At 38.4% G+C, this 20656-nt stretch overlaps 1 protein-coding gene across 2 annotated transcripts in view; it reads left to right on the forward strand.

The window, feature by feature from the left end:
- The window catches only part of dis3l2 (DIS3 like 3'-5' exoribonuclease 2), a 344361-nt gene that overhangs the window by 77368 nt on the left and 246337 nt on the right, over positions 1–20656 (forward strand). For both annotated transcript variants that reach the window (XM_072255278.1, XM_072255279.1), the window contains 2 exons: positions 9394–9646; positions 19730–19863. In XM_072255278.1, the coding sequence (XP_072111379.1) occupies positions 9394–9646; positions 19730–19863 (387 nt within the window). The remainder of the gene's footprint in view (positions 1–9393; positions 9647–19729; positions 19864–20656) is intronic.

Genomic DNA, 20656 nt, shown 5'->3' on the forward strand with positions numbered 1-20656 from the left:
GAAATTAGTTTTATTAGATGACATTTTATTACCAACAGTTACAAATTTCTTCAGCATTTTAGTGGACTGTATCTGTCAGCTGAATAAGGCTTAGCTTTATTTGCCACATGTACATCGAGACACTGAAGCATCTCGTGAAATGGGTAATTTTTGTGTCAACGATCAGCAGTCTGGGGATTGTCACTACACTTGCGGCCCTAACATAGCAAGCCCACAACTAACTAACGCTGACCCTAACTGTCTGTCTTTGGAATGTGGGTGAAAACTGGAGCATTTGGAGAAACTTGTGCAGTCACAGAAAGAATGTACAAACTCCTTGCATCCAGTGGTGGGAATATTGAACCTCATCAGTGAATGATTGTGTTGTAAAGCATTGTGCAAACTGTTATGCTCTAACCAACGTTAGCTTGAACTTTTACAGTGGAATAGATATGAATTCTCTGCTTCCTTTGCAAATCTACATCTTTAAAATTGCCATCAAGTGAAACCATATGATCACAAAACACCTTTAAATACTGGAATTTTCTATATTCACTTATTTGCCACAAAGTGTGTTCCACAGATAAGGTTTTTGGTAATTTTTGTAGAAGAATAATTGGTACTTGCTGAGTCAGCTAGAATTGTGATCCAATACAAGCTGTTGCTTTTGTGCAATTAACTTTATAGGAACTATCAGAAATCAGTTTTACAATTTTACACATTTCAGTTGGGCTCCTACTCCTATAAACCTTGATTCTTAAATATTATCCCCCCAACTTTACCCTTTTAAGTTATTGATTTGCATTCAGGGTCATAAACATGTACCATGAATTTTCTTGACCCTGGAAGCGTCTGCCTTCAGTGCTATTATTCTGGCAAAATTTTAAATTGTTTTACTGACGATCGTCTTTGCCTTGTTTCAGATTTTGTTATTCCAGATTGGACTTTACTCAGCTAAAGATGCTCTATACTTGTAAGTTGATGTTGTCTAAAAATACTGACAATGAGTCAAGTAGAAAACCACAACACTTTTTCAAGGCACTATCCAATGCTCACTGTCAATAATCTTCCCTCTATCATGAAATCAGAAATGTTCACTGAAATTGTATTTCCACTCCATTTGCAATTTCAGATATAATTAATCAGTCTGTGTATGCACACAGCAAGATCTAAACTGCATCATGAATTACAGCAATATCTGTCATATAGCATTCAAATTGCACAACTCCAAGGCAATGACCAGTCCCTAGCAGGAGAGAGTCCAACCATTTTGGCATGAAGCTTGATAGTATTACTATCTCTGAATTTTGGATAGTTATCTTCCTGAGGGTCACTATCAATCAGAAATTGGAACTTCTTGAATATAGTATATATTATGTCAAGTAGATTAGAAGTTGGGTATTCAGTGTCAAAGCAATTGGTCATCTCACTTTAACATTCACAAGGTACAATGAAGGATGTAATATTCTTTTCAACTATATTAATGAATGTAGTTTTGGCAGCCAAGATGTTCAGATTCATCCAAGATATCTGACATATTTATGACCTTCATTGTTACTGCATTCTGCAAATAGCAAATTCTACACCACAGCAACTTATCTACAGCATTTCTATGGCTGTACCCAACTTCTCATCCTTCATCTGAAACGATAAAGGCTTAGCTGTATGGAAGTGGCATTAACTCTAACATTCCAACTTGGTCAGCACTGGACTAACACCATTAAATTCTTTACCTAACTGAATTTTGGGAATGCCTCACACTGACTCCAACGATACAAGATTTTCCACTATTTGAACATATTTATTAGCATCAGTTACAATCTTAGACCACAATTGACCTTTTAAAAATGTTACATTTGAACCCAAAGTTAACATTTTAGTTAGGAGCATTATTGAATGGTTGAATGTTGCTGCCTAACATTGGAGACTATGCATAGTTCCTTCCAGTTAACCTGCTGAGGAAAAGTTCTGTTCTGTCCAGATCTATTTCTAAGCCTTGTGATTTTTGCACTGAAGGAGTCTGGATGTGGATCACCTTTTATTACACAGACATTTTTCTTCATATTTTTGGCATTAAATTGGCTGAAAATTTATGCTTTGTTACACTGGTTCAACGTGACTTCGGCCAAAGCAGTCTCCAGCGACAAAACTGACAATTGCTCCCATTTGGGGATCTTATGTTATTGTGCACAAGAGAATTGGCATCTGCAGTCATATCAATCCCACACTGTGAATCTAATCAACACAAACTAAAGACAATTAAAATGCATGACCAAGACCTTTAAATTTGCCCTGCTCTGTTGGAACTGAGTCAGGTACATAAGCTTATGTTTAAACTTCAAGGGTGCTCTAATACTTGGCAGCTACAGCAGTTCATTTGACAAAATCAAATTTGCAGTTGACATATCAGATTTGCAGTTGCGTGAAATCTGAAATGAAACAGAAAATGAAACAATTCAGGCAGCATCTGCAGTTGATGTGAAATACTCTGTGTGTGTGTGTGTGTCTGTGTGTGTCTCTCTGTCTGAAGATCATCTCTGTTTTAGTTCATGTCCTCTGTGTTGCTCAAGTAGTGAAACATTTAGTTGAGAATGTTCCTTCATTATACAAGTTCAAGGGAGCTTCAATATTCCAATCTATTAATGTATTTGAATAGAAGATTGTCCAGCTTGACCTGCGTCTACTATGCTAGGGACCCAGTTTGCTGAAGGAGCAAATCAGTTGGCCCTCTTTAGGTATGGTTGCTCTTCAAGCTCTAGTGCAGTTAACTTAAAATGCACCAAACCAGAAGACATGGGAGCAGAATCAGGCCATTTGGCCCATCTGTTTGCTGCACGTGGCCTATTCCTGCTTATATTTTTTATGTTCTTATGTCAATGAAAAAACTAAACATGAAACCAAATCACTAAACTATTTAAAACACTTATAGCTTTAAAATACTATATTGAATGGGATTATTTAAATCTTATAAATAAATTACCTTAAACTTAACAATTCTTCCTCCAATCAGCCTTTGCCGTCCAAGTGCATTTCAGCTTTAGCCTGATGCAGATTCCCCATAACAGTTACTGGTGGACTTAATTAGTTAATGCTTCCTTACTGGACTCCATGCAGTGTTCAGCATCTAAGCATAATTCTGATAATTGAGGTGCCAGTTTGCACAAATTTCAGAACTGGTAGTCGCTGATACATTGTTATGGAAATGTTGGCGTCGGTCAACATATTTTAACCCGATGTTCAATGTCACAATATGTTTTTTCACTGCAGTATTTGGAGAGGATATTCCTACAGGATCATCCAGTGAGGTTGTATGGATAAAATTTAGAAATAAGAATTAAGTGATCACTATTGAGTCCATTCAACAAGTCCTCTGAAGGTTAAAGGGAATATGTAGGGAGATTTAGATAAGCATGGGAATAATAGAATCAGAATCAGGTTTATTATCACTGGTACGTGATGTGAAATTTGTTAACTTAGCAGCAGCAGTTCAATGCAATACATAATATAGAAGAGAAAAAAGATAAAATTAAAATAATGCAAGTGTCCCCCGCTTTTCGAACGCTCGCTTTACGAAACCTCACTGTTATGAAAGACCTACATTAGTTCCCTGTTTTCGCTAACAGAAGGTATTTTCACTGTTACGAAAAAAGGCAGTGCGTGAAAAAAGCAGTGCGCGAAAAAAGGCAGTGCGTGGGAAAAAAAATCAGCGTGCGCCCCGAGCAGCCGCTCTCCTCCCGGTTCGGAACAGCATTCTTGCCAGCATTGCTTAAACTCGTGCCTGTGAGCAGCCGTTAGCAAGATGAGTTCTAAGGTATCGGAAAAGCTTGAAAGAGCTCGTAAGGGTGTTACGCTTAGTGTAAAACTAGACATAATTAAGCGTTTTGATCGTGGTGAACAAAGTAAGGACAAAGTGAGTTTTGCTTGTGGAAGTTGACGAAGATGATGTTGAAGAGGTTTTAGCATCTCATGACCAAGAACTGATAGATGAAGAGCTGATGCAATTGGAAGAGGAAAGGATAACAATTAAAACCGAATGCAGTAGCGAAAGTGAAGTTGTCCAGGAACTGAACGTGAAGCAACTGCGTGAGATTTTCGCTGCAATGATAAAGTACGACTTTAATTTTGAAAGGTATGTCGGTTTAGGGCATATTTGCAAGGTGGTTTACAAAGAACTGTATGATAGAAAATTCGCGAGGCTCAGCAGTCAAGCATACAGTACTGTCATTTTTTAAGCCTTCTACATGAGCCACAGCAGACAATGAACCTCGACCTTTGACATCGAGGCCGGCAGTCATAGGAGAAGATGAGCTGCCTGTCCTAATGGAAATAGACGACGATGAGCTGACACCCCAGTGTCCCACCACCCCAACCCCCCGGGCCGCGGACAGATACCGATTCGCGGAGAATGCAGTGGTAGCCGGGAGGCATCCAGCACATCTTTAAGAAAAAAGCCGAAATAAACATGCTAATTAATTACGTGCCGGGCAGCACCTAATTAATTAGCTTGTTTATTTCGGCTTCTTTCTTAAAGATGTGCTGGGTGCGTCCCGGCTACCGCTGGAACCCTGCATGCTTCGCGGATCGGTATTGGTTCGCTGCCCGGAGGGTGGGGGCCACTGCACCACCCCATCCTTCGACGACTCGGCCTAACACACCATCATCAGTGTGCTCGGCACTGTCTTCCTGATTCCCGTAAGTGATACTACACTGTCCATACATTATTTCTACTTTATATAGGCTGTGTATTTTTATGTATTATTTGGTATGATTTGGCAGCTTCATAGCTTAAAGGTTACTGGAGAGAGTGTTTTTGCCGCGAGCGCTTGCGTGAGATTTTCGCTACAGAGAACAGTGGAGGCAATGATTGTGGAAAAGTGTTTCTACTTTGTCTAGGCTGTGTATTTATCATATCATTCCTAATTTAACTATATGTTACTGTTATTTTAGGTTTTATTTGTTATTTGGCATGATTTGGTAGGTTATTTTTGGGTCTGCGAACGCTCACAAAATTTTCCCATATAAATAAATGGTAATTGCTTCTTCGCTTTATGACATTCTGGCTTACGAACCGTTTCATAGGAACGCTCTACCTTCGGATAGCAGGGGAAACCTGTAATAAATATGCAAGTAATTCAATTACAGTATGCATATATTGAATAGATTTTTAAAAAAAAACATGCAAAAACAGAAATACTGTATATTTTTTAAAAAAGTGAGGTAGTGTCCAAGGGTTCAATGTCCAGTTAGGAATCGGATGGCAGAGGGGAAGAAGATGTTCCTGAATCGCTGAGTGTGTGCCTTCAGGCTTCCGTACCTCCTACCTGATGGTAACAGTGAGAAAAGGGCATACCCTGGGTGCTGGAGGTCCTTAATAATGGACGCTGCCTTTCTGAGACACCACTTCCTGAAGATGTCCTGGTACTTTGTAGGCTAGTACCCAAGCTGGAGCTGACTAGATTTACAACCCTCTGCAGCTTCTTTTGGTCATGTGCAGTAGCCCCCCCCCCACCATCACACCCTCCCCCCATACCAGACAGTGATGCAGCCTGTCAGAATGCTCCCCACGGTACATCTATAGAAGTTCTTAAGTGTATTTGTCAAAATACCAAATCTCTTCAAACTCCTGATGAATTATAGCTGCTGTCCTGCCTTCTTTATAACTACATCGATATGTTGGGATCAGGTTAGATCCTCAGAGATCTTGACACCCAGGAACGTGAAGCTGCTCATTCTGTCCACTTTTGATCCCTCTATGAGGATTAGTATGTGTTCCTTTGCTTACCCTTCCTGAAGTCCACAATCGGCTCTTTCGTCTTACTGGCATTGAGTGCCAGGTTGTTGCTGCAGCACCACTCTGCTAGTTGGCATATTTCACTCCTGCATGCCCTCTTGTCACCACCTGAGATTCTACCAACAATGGTTGTATTGTCAGCAAATTTATAGATGGTATTTGAGCTATACCTAGCTACACAGTCATGTGTATATAGAGAGTAGAGCAGTGGGTTAAGCACACACCCCTGAGGTGTGCCGGTGTTAATTGTCAGCAAGGAGGATATGTTATCACCAATCCGCACAGATTGTGGTCTTCTGGTTAGAAAGTTAGGAAATGGGATCATCATAGTAGATGATTTCACCTTTCCTAGTGTTAACTGGAACAAATTTTGTGCTAATGGATTAGATGGGGCAGAATTTGTTAAGTGTGTCTAGGAAAGTTTCTGAAACAGTATGTAGATGACCCTAGCAGAGAAGGATTACACGCGACTTCCTGATAGGAAATGAGGCTGGCCAGTTGATTGATGTGGGGGAACGTTTTGGTCCATTGTTCATAACTGTATTTGTTTTAAAGTAGTCACAGGAGAAAAGGACTATTTCATGTTAATAGTCCTAAATTGGAGCAAGTTTAATTTTGATGGCATTAGACAGGAACTCGCAAAGGTTGTTTGGCAGAGGCTGTTTGCAAGTAAAGTGACATCTAGCAAGGAGGAAGCTTTTAAAAGTGAGAGAGGCAGAGTTTTGGGCCAACACCGTGCTCTAAGAGTGAAGGGCAAGGGGTTAGCAGGATTAGGAAACACTGGTTAATGAAGGAATATGACATGCTGCTCAGGATGAAGAAGGAAGTATTTATCAACATAAGCAGTGAAATTCCTTGAGGTGTATAAGGGATGTAGGAACACACATAAAAGTTGCTGGTGAACGCAGCAGGCCAGGCAGCATCTCTAGGAAGAGGTACAGTTGACGTTTTGGGCTGAGACCCTTCGTCAGGACGAATTGAAAGAAGAGCTAGTAAGAGATTTGAAAGTGGGAGGGGGAGATCCAAAATGATAGGAGAAGACAGGAGGGGGAGGGATGACAAAATCAGGAGGACATAAAGAGAACATGAGATGGCTCTGGCACATAAGGTAAAGGAGAATTTTACAAGAGTCTATAAGTATATTAAGAGCAACAGGGTGATTAGATAGTGAGCAGGTGCCCTTAACAATCAGTGTTGTCTATTTGCGAAGCCACGTGAGAAGAGCAAGATCTGAGATGGAAATTTCTCATCTGTATTTACCTTGGAGAAGGTTATGGAAGCTTGAGAATGCAAGGAAGAGAATAGTGATGCATTGAAACGTATAAAAGCAAATGTGCTGGTAGTTTTAAAGTGCATAAAGGTTGATAAGTCCCTAGGGCTTGACAAAGTATATCCAGGACTCTGTGACGTCAGGTAAGAAATTGCTGAGGCCCTGGCTGAGATAGTTGTATCTTCATTGGTCACAGAAAGATACCTAAATATTGGAGGGTGACTAATGTTATGCCTTCGTTCAAGAAGACTGCCAAGATAAGCCAGAGAGCTCTGGACCGATGAGCCTAACGTAAGAGATAGGAAAGTTAATGGAGAAAATTCTGTGAGACAGGATCCACTTGTATTTGGAAAGGCAAAGGCTGGTTAGGAATAGTCAGCATGGCTTTGAGCATGGGAATTTGAAGTTTTGAAGCGATGACCAAGAAGATTGATGAAGGCAGGGTGGTAGACATTGTTTACATGGACTTTTACAAGATCTTTGATCAGGTCTGGAAGGTTAGATCACATGGAATTCAGGACGAACTAGCCAATCGGATAAAGTATTGGCTTGGTAGAAGGAGTCAGAGGGTGGTAATGGAGGCTTGTTTTTCAGATGGGAAACGTGAGATCAGTGGATCCACGCTGGCCCTCCTGTTGTTTGTCACCTGCATTAATGACTTAAGTGAGAATGTAGTCGGCATTTTCTAGTAAGTTTACAGATGAATCCAAAATTGTTTGTATGGTGGACAGTGAAGAATATTAAGTAAAGTTACAAAAGGATCTAAATCAATTGGAATGGCAGATGGACTTTAACTCAGAGAAGTGTGAAGCCATATGCTATGGGATTTTAAACCAGGATTGAACATGCACAGCAAATGGCAAGTACACAGTGAATGACAAATGCTGGAGGATGTTGTAGAACAGAGACCTCGGGATATCAGCATATAGTTCCCTGAAAGTGGTATACATGTATACAGGTTGAAGAAGAAGAGATATGGCTAGTCTACTTTCATGGCCAGATCACTGAGTACAAACGTTGGGCTGTCATATTACATATTGTGAGATGTTGGCAAGCCCACACTTAAAATATTTTGTGCAGTTCTTGGCAGCTAGCTATAGGAAGGATATTAATGAGCTGAAAAGGGTGCTGAAATGATTCAGAAGAATGTTGCCAGGACTAGAGGGCTTCAGTTGTAAGGAGAGACTGGATAGGCTGGGAATGATTTTCTTGGCGCAGAAGAGGATGAGGGCTGACCTTGGAGTGGTAAACCATTTTAAAGGGTGTAGGGAGAGGGTGGATTGTCACAGTCTCTCAGGGTTGGGGGTCGAAAACTCAAGGGCAGACACTTAGGTTGGAGGAAAAGATTTTCACACAGTCAGAGGAGGATATATGGAACAAGCTGCTGAGGAAGTGATAGAATTTGTTTTTCATAAATCAGAGTATAAGAGTTGGGATGTTATGTTAAAGTTGTATAAGACGTTGGTGAGATCAAATTTGGAGTATTGTGTAATTTAGAGTTCTGGTCACCTACCTGCAGAAAAGCTATCAATAAGATTGAAAAAGTACAGAGAAAATTTATGAGTATGTTGCTGGGACTCGAATTATAAGGAAAGATTGAATAGGTTAGGACTTCATTCCTGGGAGCGTAGGAGATTTGTTAGAGGTATACAGCGTTGTCGTACAGCACTAGACGTACAATAAACTTGACTTGATTGAGGGTATAGATAGGGTTAATGCAAGCAGGTTTTCTCCTTTGAGGTTGAATGAGACCAGAACTAGATGCCGAAGGTTAAAGGTGAAAGATACAATATTTAAGGGGGACTTGAGGGGGAGCTTCTTCACTCAGAGGGTGGTGTGATTGTGGAATGAGCTGCCAGTTGAAGTGGTGGATTGCGACATTTAAGAGAATGTTTGATTGCAACTTTTAAGAAAAGTTTGGTTAAAACCACAGATGGGGGCGGTGGTATAGAGGGCTATAGTTCAGATGTGGGTTGATGTGACTCTGCAGAATAATAGTTCAGCACAGAGTAGGTGGGCCAAAGGACCTGTTTCTGTTCTGTATTGCTCTGTAATTGATAGATACAATTATAATTTTTAATAGTTTGGAGGGATATGGGCTGAACACACACAAATGGGATTAATTCAGATAGGTACCTTGATTGGCATTGATGAGTTGTGCTGAAGGGGCTGTTTTCATGCTGTATGATTCAATGACTTGAATACCCATTTATTTTACACTCAGATTTTAATTTGGCCCTGATTCTCTATTACTCAGTACTTTTGTGAAGTTAATTGTAATTTAGGTAATGGTGTTTGATCTCTATTGATTAAATTCAGTATTATTTTGTGTTTTTTTTTTGTATTTTTGCAGATTATTGTGCCAGAGAGGAATAGCTTAGAAGCTAATGCACCTGCTCAATCTGATGTGCCTGGTGAAATTATTAATGTTAGCTCTGAGGCTCTTCCAGATCAGGATAAAGTTAATATGGTTGTGGAGAGTCCTGATGTTATTATTGAAGAACAATATGACAGCCATGATGAGAATGTGGATGGAACTTCTGATTTGCTGAAAGATGCACGTGCTGATGACGTTAGCAAGACAAACCCCAGTGCTTCAGGAAAGGGTAAGATTTGTGTTGTTTATTGCATAATTAATATTCTCATATTTCTGGAATTTAAATGATCTTTATTGTTTTAACTTGTAACTGCTCTTAGTGCAGGTAAATAATTAAAAATTATTAAGTTTGTTATCTTGGTGTACCAAATAAATTTTTGAAAAGAAAAATAGATTAACTTTTAACTCCTGATAGAACTACAAATTTGTTCTGTGTGGGATATAATAATGCCCAACTATTCTTACACATTTTAATGTACAAAATCGTGCCATAATTGGGAACTTCCATGATGGATATAATTTAATGCTTTCTATTCACTTGATCTGTTTGTTATTTAGTTGTTTTACACTTGAATCATTATTTGTTGTATTGAAAACATATATAAAACTTGATAAAAAAACTCTTGGGGATAAGAATGATGAAACCTTAACACACATTAAAGTTGGATTTAATACCTTTTGACAAGTATAATCTGGGAAAAGGTTTTCTAATTGCAAGCACCATTGTTATCTCAAGATCCTCCACAAGGCTATTAACTTACCTATCTAGCAAACTGGATTACCTGTTTAATTAAACACATAATAACATTTAAATGTTGCATTATCAATCAAAATATTTAATAATTTAAGATTGGTGTAATGTAGTACTGCTGTAACAAAATGCTGATTTTCATGATGTTTTTACCCCGTGTATGTATGCTTATGCCATCAATGAACGTGAGCTAGAATAGAAAAACTGAAAAAGGACAGCAGAGTGGTGATAGGTAGAGTGTTAACAAAGAGAAGAAAGGATAAAGCTGACTTTTATCAAGGGATTTCTCTGTTACATGGAAGGATTTTTGGTAACCTTAAAGATGTGGTTAAGTACTACATGACACACAAATATCTCAAAAAATGGTGAAGAGTCCTTGGAAACAAAGTGATAGTTAATTTGCTGCTTAAAGGTGCAGGCAGAAAGAAAATCAGTCTGAAAGGAGAATATAATGAAAAGTAAGGTGGATTGGGAAAATAGGAAAAACAATTCAAGAGAAGACAGAATATATCAGCAGGAACATTCTGCCCTCATTAGAATATGTGCTAATATTAAAGTGGAAATGCAAAATAAACCATAATCAGTTTATTTTTTTTCCACCTTATAACAACACAGAGAGAGGTCAATCAGCCCTTTCAGTTCATGCTGGTTTCCAGGAGAGCATCGCCATTAATCGCATTCCTCTCTCTTTATCTCCTTGTACATCTGCAATCTTCAGTCTTTTGCACAGGGCCATCAACTCTCCTTTGATTCTTTTTGGCATGAATGAATTTAATGGATAATTTATAGCAGTCATTTAACCTGTCAGCATATATTTGTGGTGTGGGAGGAAGCTAGGGTACCCTGAGGAAACCAGGGAGAAAATGGGAAAAGTCTGCATAGACAGAAGATTGAATCCCAGTTTCTTGATGTGAGGTGATAGCATAAATTGTTGTTTCATCCTGCCACATTATTTTGTTACTGATTAATGAAATAATAAAAATAAAAAGCAGGTTGACAAATAGCTTTAAAATTAGATGATATAAGGACAATCGGGTACCCTGAAAGAGAAGTTAACATTACAAAAGGATGTTAAAACCATTGAGGGAGCAGGTACTGGAGGGAACGGGAAAGACTTGAGCAGTAGAATTACTTATATGGAACAAAATAACATTTGCACTTAAGTGATTCAGACAATGTATAGCACATTGAACAGAAACAGAATTCTGAAAGAATTCAAGCTGAAGCTGTGGAAATAAAAGATTTAAGATGACAATTGAGATTGAGACCTTGTATTAGGACTGAAAGGGAACAAGTAGTTTTGCCTGTATATAGTAGAACATCGGGGGTTTGGAGATTGGACAGAGGCTGGCTGGTGGATCCTGATGGAGAGAGGCTAAGCACAGATTGGACAACCCATACTCCTCTTGGGTAACTTGCAGTCCAATATATATTGAATTTTCATATTTCAGTTAACTCACCCTTAATACTGTCCTCCCATACACACCTATTCTTCTTCCTTTGTGTATTCCTTTCACCCAGGTCCATCTGCCCGCATTCCCCTCCTCATCTGGCTTCACTTTTCACCTCCTAGCCTCAGTCTTACCTCTCCTCTGCCCCCCCCGCCCCAATTCTTGGTTCTATTGCCCATGAATCCCTTCCTATTTGGTTTACTCATTACCTACAATTTCTGAACTTTTTTCAGTTTTAGTGTTTGAAACCTTCACGTACGAGAGCCCAGCCCATCTCTGCATCTTCCTCCATATCTGAAAACTGAATATGCATGACAGTTTTGATTTTGTTGAAGCTTCCCAACAATTATCTTGCCCATTCTGCTGTTTGGCTTTTAACTTCTCATTCCCTTTTGTGTTGTCGTGGACATTTGCAAAATTACCTTGTACAATTAGAGATGCCAAGCAACAATGAGCCAGCACCAAACCCTGAGATACACCACTTGTCATTGACTTCCAGTTCAAAAGACAATCTTCCACCATTGCCCTTTGCTTCTTACCATTAACCCAATTTAGTCTTCAGTTAGCTAATATCTCATACAATCTAACCTTTCAGAGCAGCCTTCCATGCAGAACCTTATCAAAGACTTTGCTGAAATCCATGTAGACTGTATCTACCACACTTCACACATCAATCCTTTTGGTTACTTCAAAATCTCAAATTCGTAAAGCAGGATTTGCCATGCACAAAGCCATGCTGACGATCTGTATCATCCCCTGTCTTTCCAAATGCATGCATATCTTATCACTCTGAATCCTCTCTGATGACTTGCCAACCGTAGATGTTAGACGTATTTGTTCTGTAGTTCCAAGGTTTTTATTTGCAGCACTTCTTAATCAAAGTTGCAGCATTAGCAACTCTCCAGAATTTTGCCACCTCATCTGTCTCTAACGATTTCTTTTTTAGTTTCTTACAATGTTCTGGATATACCTCATCAGGTAGGCTCTACAGATTTATCTAACTTCAGAAGTTTTAAAGTTCAAAGTAAATTTATTATCAAAGTACATATATGTCACCATATACTACCCTGAGGTTCATTTTTTTGCAGACATTAACAGTAAATATAAAGAAACAATAGAATCAATGAAAAACTGCACACAAGACGGACAAACGACCAATGTGCAAAAGACAACAATACAAAAAAATAATAATAATAGTAATAATTAGATAAGCAATAAATATCGAGAACATGAGATTAAGAGTCCTTGAAAGTGAGTCCTTAGGTTGAGCGCACAGTTCAGTGTCAGGGTGAGTGAAGTTATCCCCTTTGGTTCAGAGACCTGATGGTTGAGGGGTAATAACTTCCAGAATTTAGTGGAATGGGACCCAAGGTTCCTGTACCTCCTTCCTGATGGCAGCAGTAGGAAGAGAGCGTGATTTTAGATGGTGGGATTCCTTAAAGGTGTACACTGCTTTCCTGTGAGAGCACTTCTTGTAGATGTGCTCAGTGGTGGGGAGGGCTTTACTGTGATGGGCATGGCTTTATTCACTACTTTTTGTATGCTTTCCCTTTCAAGGGCATTGGTGTTTTCATGCCAGGCCATGATACAACCAGTTAGTATACTCTCCACCATGCATCTGTAGAAGTTTGTCGAAGTTTTAGATGATAGGTGAATCTTTGCACATTTCTAAGAAAATAGAAGCACTGTTGTGTTTTCTTTGTATTGGCACTTCAGTGCTGAACCCAGGAGAGTTCTTCTGAAATGATAATGTCGCAGAATCTAAAGTTACCGACCTTCTCCTCTGATTCCCTGATGAAGACTGGCTCATGGACCTGTGGTTTTCTCCTGTAATCAATAATCAGCTCTTTGGTTTTGTTGGTTCCCTCCTACATACTAATTCATTATCACCTTTGAAATGGCCAATGATAGTGCCATTATCAGCAAACTTAAATACAGCATTGGCGGAACACTTAGTTTCAGTCATAAACATAAATCAAGTAGAGCAGGGGGCTAAGCATACAGCTTTGTGGTGCACCTGTGCTGATGGTATTATGGAGGAGATATTGCTAATCTGAACTGACTGGGATCTACAAGTGAGGTAACTGAGGATCCAGTTCCACAAGGAGGTATTGGAGCTTCTTGATTAGTTTTGAGGTGTTGATAGTATTGAATACCAAACTGTAGTCAATATAGAGCATCCAGATATATGCATCTTCACTGTTCAAATATTCCAAGGTTGAGTGAAGAGATAATGAAACGGCATCTGCTGTTGCCCTGTTGTGATGATAGGCAAATTGGAGCAGATTCAAATCACTTCTCAGGCAGAAGTTGACATATTTCATTGCCAACCTCTCAAAGCACTTCATCACAGTGGATGAGAGTGCAATGGGATGATAGTCATTGATGCAAGTCACCATATTCTTTTTGGGCATTGATTGGACATCATCTCCTCTCCTGCAATGTGGGCTATTTTCAAGACACCCCCCATTTCACTTATTGAATCTTCTAGCCCATGTCATTCACCATGGTAACAACAAAGGAGCAATCAATATTCATTGAGGACCACGCTGATCTCCTGTGGTTCCGCACATTAATGTGCAGTAGTTTCTGAGAGGCCCTGTTCTGTCCTTGGTTACCTTTTTCCCCCCTTAATATACATAAAATCTCTTTCAATTCTTCTTTATCTACTCTGCCAAATATATTTCACACTCTCTTTTTACCCTCCTGACTTCCTTCTGAAGTATGCTCCTGCACTGCTTCTACTTCTCCAGTAATTCATTTAATCCTTGCTATTTGTACCTGACACACACACACGTGCCTTCTTTTTCCTCCCTAGGACCTTGGAATCTCCTGTCATCCAGGAAATTTAGTATGCTGCAGTGATATCTCATCTGCATTATTTTGTTAAATGCTGTTTGTTTGACTGACAAATTTTGTTCTTGTCTCACATTTTGAGCTTTTGTACTTTTCCTTCATTTTACACTGGGTTCACTCCTACTGCATTTTCTTGAGCATCAGCTGCACCTTATTGTTTACCTACTCTGTACTTTTCTGTAGCTATTACAATTTATTCCACATTGTTACTGTTTTACCTTGTTCCACTTCATTGCATTGTGTAATGATTTGATCTGTATGAACAGTACACAAGACGAGCTTTTCACTGCATCTTGGAACATGTGGCAATGTGAAATCAATTCCAATTCCACCTTCTCCATTCTTAACCAACCCACTCTGGATGCCTTTTTGATGCTAAACTCTTTGCTCACCCTTTTTATCTTTCAATCAATCAGCCTTCCAGTTACCTAACCGATCATCCTTTCCATCAAGAGATCCATACTTGCTCCAGTCTGTTATATTCTCCGCAATATCCACTTGCAAGTAATTTTCAACCACCCCATTACCTCTAAATTCAGTTGCATAATGGATTTGTTTTGTGTGAATGCTTGGAAAAAAAGCCTCACTAATGATTTAAAATGATAATCAATAGCCTTGTTAAAGAAGCCTCTTAGAGGCGGATAAAGAGGTGGAGTGTTTTACAGAAGGAGTTTTGGTCTTAAGTAGCTGAAGGCAGTGTTACCAATGATGGTACGTATGCTAGAGTTATCCTAATTTTGTTCAAGGGCGGTAAGGTTTGGATAAGTTTTTAGTGATTGGGAAGGGTGGGGGATGAATTTTAAAAAAAATTGCCATAGCTAGGCGTGCTCAGAAAGGTAAATGTTTATTATTTATTTCTCATTGCCCTAAAGAAAGGAATTTTGAATCTCTGTTTGAACCATCATAGTCTGTGGGGTGAAGTTACTCTAAGCGTATTTCAGAATTTTTAGCTAACCACAAATGAAATGATGGCAGTATATTTCCATGCATCTTGGAGGATTCTATGTCTCAGGGTCTCTTCATTTTACAGGGCAGAGTTTGTGAGATGCCATCATAACTGAAGTCAGCTGACCTGATGGCTACTTTCAACAATTTGTTTTTATTTCACATGTCCAGCATTGGTGTATTTTACATGGTATGGGAGTGAGTCATGTAAGTTTAGAGTTGCAGATCACCCTATAGGATACTCTATGTTGACTTGGCTTTGATCCATGGAAGAAAAGCGTATCTGGAAAGTTTGTCTACTCGTGTAAATATGGCCCTTTTTATAACAGGATGGTTCTGACATGATTTTCAAATTCTTTGTTCTCCAGTTTTAAAAGCTAAATGTTCCATTATAGAATGGAACATATTGCTAATGCAGTTCTGGACCAGTTGAAGAAATTGCTAAACTATCATATCCTTTGCTCATTATATGTAGAAAAAGTCTTGCAAAGAAATGACTTCATTCTTTCCTTAAAGCTAATTTAGTTTACTTAGGCATACAATTATAATAATTTGAGAAAACCTGCAGGATTTAATTCAAGGTGAATGATGTTGAGTACTTCCGGTTTCTTTTTATGAACAATCCTTAAATAATATCAGCCACATTTCATAATTATGTGTGCCAGCTGCTTGCTTTAATAAAAGTACATTTTTTTTGCCAGGTGGTTCGATCTGGTATTGCAGAAGACTGCTCATTCATGGCAGTTTATTCATTAGTCTCCTTAAGGCAGGAAAAGTGACTGAAAAAAATGGTGGCTTTGTAAAATTAATATAATGGTTGTCTCTATTTTGAAGATCGAGAATTGAAAATTGTTTGGATGTTGATATGAAAATACATTTAATTTTTGTAGACCTTAAATTATATCATGGAATTTATAATGCATAAGCTACATAATTTAATTTTTGTCCCATTAAATCAAATTAGCATGTGGCCAAGTGGTTAAGGCGTTCGTCGAGTAATTTGAAGGTTGCTAATTTGAGCCTTGGCTGAGGCAGCGTGTGTGTCCTTGAGCAAGGCACTTAACCACACATTGCTCTGCGACGACACCGGTACTAAGCTGTTTGGGTCCTAATGCCCTTCCCTTGGACAACATCGGTGGCGTGGAGAAGGGAGACTTGCAGCACAGGCAACTGCTGGTCTTCCGTACAACCTTGCCCAGGCCTGCGCCCTGGAAACCTTCTAAGGCACAAATCTGTGGTCTCATGAGACTAACGGATGCCTATAGAAATCGAACCTGCACTAAAATAAACAATATTTTTGAAATAATATGGTAAACATTGGAATTGTATTTCTATATTACACAATATTTTTGGATTCTTATTTCAATCTTTTTAGCAATGAGTTGATGTTATAGAAATTGAATATCTTTTTTACATTTTTTCAGTAGCATTGTGCCATTAAATATATTTATTAGACAATTTCATCTCACTTCCTGAATATCAGTCATGCTTTCTTTTCATAATTTGCCCTTTAATAAATTCTATGCTCTTTGCATTACTTACAAAAAGAAATGGTGATAATTTGCACAACTAAATTTGAGATAGAATTGTCAATTTGTGTGGTTGTCTTTGTTGTCAGTGTGCATTTTTAAAAAACGATTTTTGCCATTACTAATTCAGCGTTTTACCATATTCACTGGAACATTTCATGCAAGGACCATGAAACATCGCTACTTATGACCAAATCCCCTTTGTAAATTTAGAATTTTCTTTATTGTTCAGTGTATTAATGTAACAACGTTGCATGCACATTATCAAAGGATCTGCTTTTCTGCCGCAGGAATATAGAAGAGATGAAAAGAAATGAGTTGATGTCCCATTGCTTATGTTGGTGTGGTTGGGGGTTGGAGAACTGGAGTCATTTTTTCTATTTCATCCCTATGCTTGCTATTCTTTGTTATAACCATTCACTCACATACTTGTGATTGTTCATTCTTTTGTATCTATTGGTCTTTCTTTATTGAACTCACTGTGGACTGATGGGTGGAACAAATTATGTCAGAATGAAAGCCTTAAATTGTGCCGATTCTTTTGGGTCAAGGACCTTGTGGTATTCATAGCCTCGTACTTTTCCTTGAAAGCTGATCTCTAACGAGAAAGTTGCCAGTAGTATTTCTAAAACATATGAAAATTATGCAGGTTACTATCTTGTAAATTTCGCCTTATTTCTGATTCTTCTAATAAGTATTCAGAGAACTGTCTGCAATGCAGTCCTCCGATTAACTTGTTTTCTTCCCCGCTGTGGTAATTTAAAATATTTGTGGTTTACATTGATTTGTGTATGATGAGCTGCGTCATTTACAGCTGTCACACCTATAGTTTGGATTTGTTATCTTTTAATAATATGAAATTTAAGAGACATACTCCACGAAATTTTGTACAAAAATACTGGAAATGTGATAAATGTGCGGGCTGAGATTAATTGTTTATATAGAACATAGAACATGGACTAGTACAGCACAGTACAGGCCCTTCGGCCCACAATGTTGTGCCGACCCTTAAACCCTGCCTCCCATATAACCCCCCCCCACGTTAAATTCCACCATATACCTGTCTAGTAGTCTCTTAAATTTCACTAGTGTATCTGCCTTTACCATTGACTCAAAGGTCAGACAACATTGGTGGAAAGAGAGGCAGTTAGATGTTTCAGTAGCAGAACTTTCAAAAACTAGTTGAGAACAAATCAGTGTTTTTTCCAATCCTTTCAGCTTTGTGGGAAATTTTTTGGAGTGACATGGAAATAGTGGATTGTTGCCTATTTTGAGCAAAGATATTTGGAGAGAAAGTTCTCAGCTTTCTGTTCTGAATGAACAAGAAGTATTTTTTGAGACAAGGGAATAAACTACCTAAATATTTCTTCTTTTTTTTTTGGCATGTGCCTGCGTGTGTGCAAGTCCGTGCGTGTGCGTCTGTGTGCGTGCGTCTGCCTGTCCGTGCGTGTGTCCATAATGGTGTCTTTTTCATGGCTTTTTACAAGGTGTGGAACAAGAGAGAGAGACTGTGTGGCATGCCACTCCTCACACAGACATTTTCGCAGTATTTTTCCCTTTATTTTACGAGGTCGAGTTGCGATCTTGATACTCAACTTGGCACGGATGGAAAGCGTACCCGGGAGTGGACCCGACTGGTTTCAAACCCAGGAAACTCCGCTCCTGGGTCCGGCGCCGATGTCATTGTGTCACCAGCCGGCCCCGCCTAAATATTTCTTAATGAACCAAGGTTTTTAAACTTCTGGAATTAACAATTAAGCAAAACAATATATCTCTAATCATCCTTGTATTTGTTTCACAGAAGTAAAATAACACTTGATTTTAATGCCCACACCCACCTGGTTTTTAAACAATTCTGAAAACAGATGATAAATATGGTTTTAAGTCAGATTATTTTTCATACTGTACATACTTAGACTACTATTCTCTAAATTCTACATGCTTCTAAGATAATTGCCCTTATTAGCTGAATTTCCACATATGACAAGTCAACTGTCACGATCCACATGTCACGGCACACTCTTGACTAAGCTATATCTTACCATCTCAGGAATCTAATTTGATACTCAAACAAGAAAAGACTGATGAAGCAGAAGCCTTTGCAAACCATACTGAGTTTGTAGGCAACTTGTCTTAGATTATTAGAAGCTATTTTTTTCTGCCTCCTTGTTATTAGCAATTCTTCGGTTCTGTCAAATTATTCTACACAACCACTTGCTTGTGTAGTGATCAGTGATGGAGTCAGTCTTATTTAATTGTCTCAGAGATCAGTTTCTATTATTTCATTATTTGGGATTGATGCCTTTACCTGGAATTTGAGAAGAATCAAACACTAATTATGTTATCTACGATGAAACTTCTGTAAACAGTGCTGTAATTCTTCAGATGTGTGCATTTTATTCTAGAATTGATTGCTTTATAGCACTATAAATTGGGTCCTTGGATTAAACTTTATGCAGGGCATCTTTTGGTGCAGGGTAGAAATTTCAGCAATATATCTTCACTCTTACAAGGCAAATTTTTAGATTATTGTCTCTGTGGATCCACACATTTGATTCTTTAAAAAAATTTTTCAATTAGTTCACAGTTACGGTTTCAAGAACTGCTATATTTAGTCTCCAATACTTAGTAATACAAGAATTCATTTTCATTTGGATGTTTTATCTAATCTGAATTTAGAACTTAACAAACTACATTTTTGATCAGATCTTTAGCAAATGAGATAAATGTAATTTACCTCTTATGTAATGCTATATGTTCGCTCTAATTGATTTTTGCAGCCACTGGTTCTGATGGATTACAACCTGATGATGGTTTCACCAGAATGCAAACTTCAACACAGGATAAGTTTTGCAAAATGGCTGCAAATGATTCGAGAAATCATCCAGATAGGTTCCTTCAAAAAACTGGCAAGGTGAGTCAGTTGTCTGTGGGGGGATAATGATCCAAATTTATGGTAATCTTAGATGAGTATCAGATTTCTTAAAAAAATGTCACACTCTTGCAGCAAATAGTCACTTACCTACTAAATATGCTTGTCTTGTCTTCGTATCTTTAATCTTGCCAATTTTAATACAGATGAAGAGTAGGGATCATGAGCTTATGTGATGGGTTTAATTCTACACATCAGTGCTCGTAAGAATCAAGCTGATGTCTTTTTATTGTTACTATACTATGGAATTTTACTTGACTAAAAACTTAATCCTAAATTGTTTCTTTCTCACCCATGTCAATGCAAATGCACATTCAGAATTTTGCTTCTTCCCTTTTACAGACTGAGGAAATGTTGAGGTTGTTGTGTATACCAGTTTTATTTTGGCCTATGTATTCATCCATTATCATTTTATCAACTTTATATTGCACTTTCAAAATTCTTCAACGGTGGCTTAAATTTAGATAGCACCTTTAACATACCAAAGGTCCCTTGATACTTTACTAAAGATTTGCCATTTAGCATTTGACAATGTCAAGTGTCAAATGCAGAAATAGATATACAGTCCTATTGGTTGGGGAGAAAGCTGGCAAATGGAATTCAATCCAGAGAGGCACAAAATAATGCATTTGGAGAACACCAATTCATCAAAGGAATACGTCACAGTAACTGGAAGGATGTATATGGAGGGATGTTGGCATATACATGCATAATCCGTACAGATGATAGGACAGGTTGATGAAGTGCTTAAAAAGTTGTATAAGATCACTTCCGT

Source organism: Mobula birostris, chromosome 4, assembly GCF_030028105.1.
Source record: "Mobula birostris isolate sMobBir1 chromosome 4, sMobBir1.hap1, whole genome shotgun sequence".
In the NCBI taxonomy this organism is placed as follows: Eukaryota; Metazoa; Chordata; class Chondrichthyes; order Myliobatiformes; family Myliobatidae; genus Mobula; species Mobula birostris.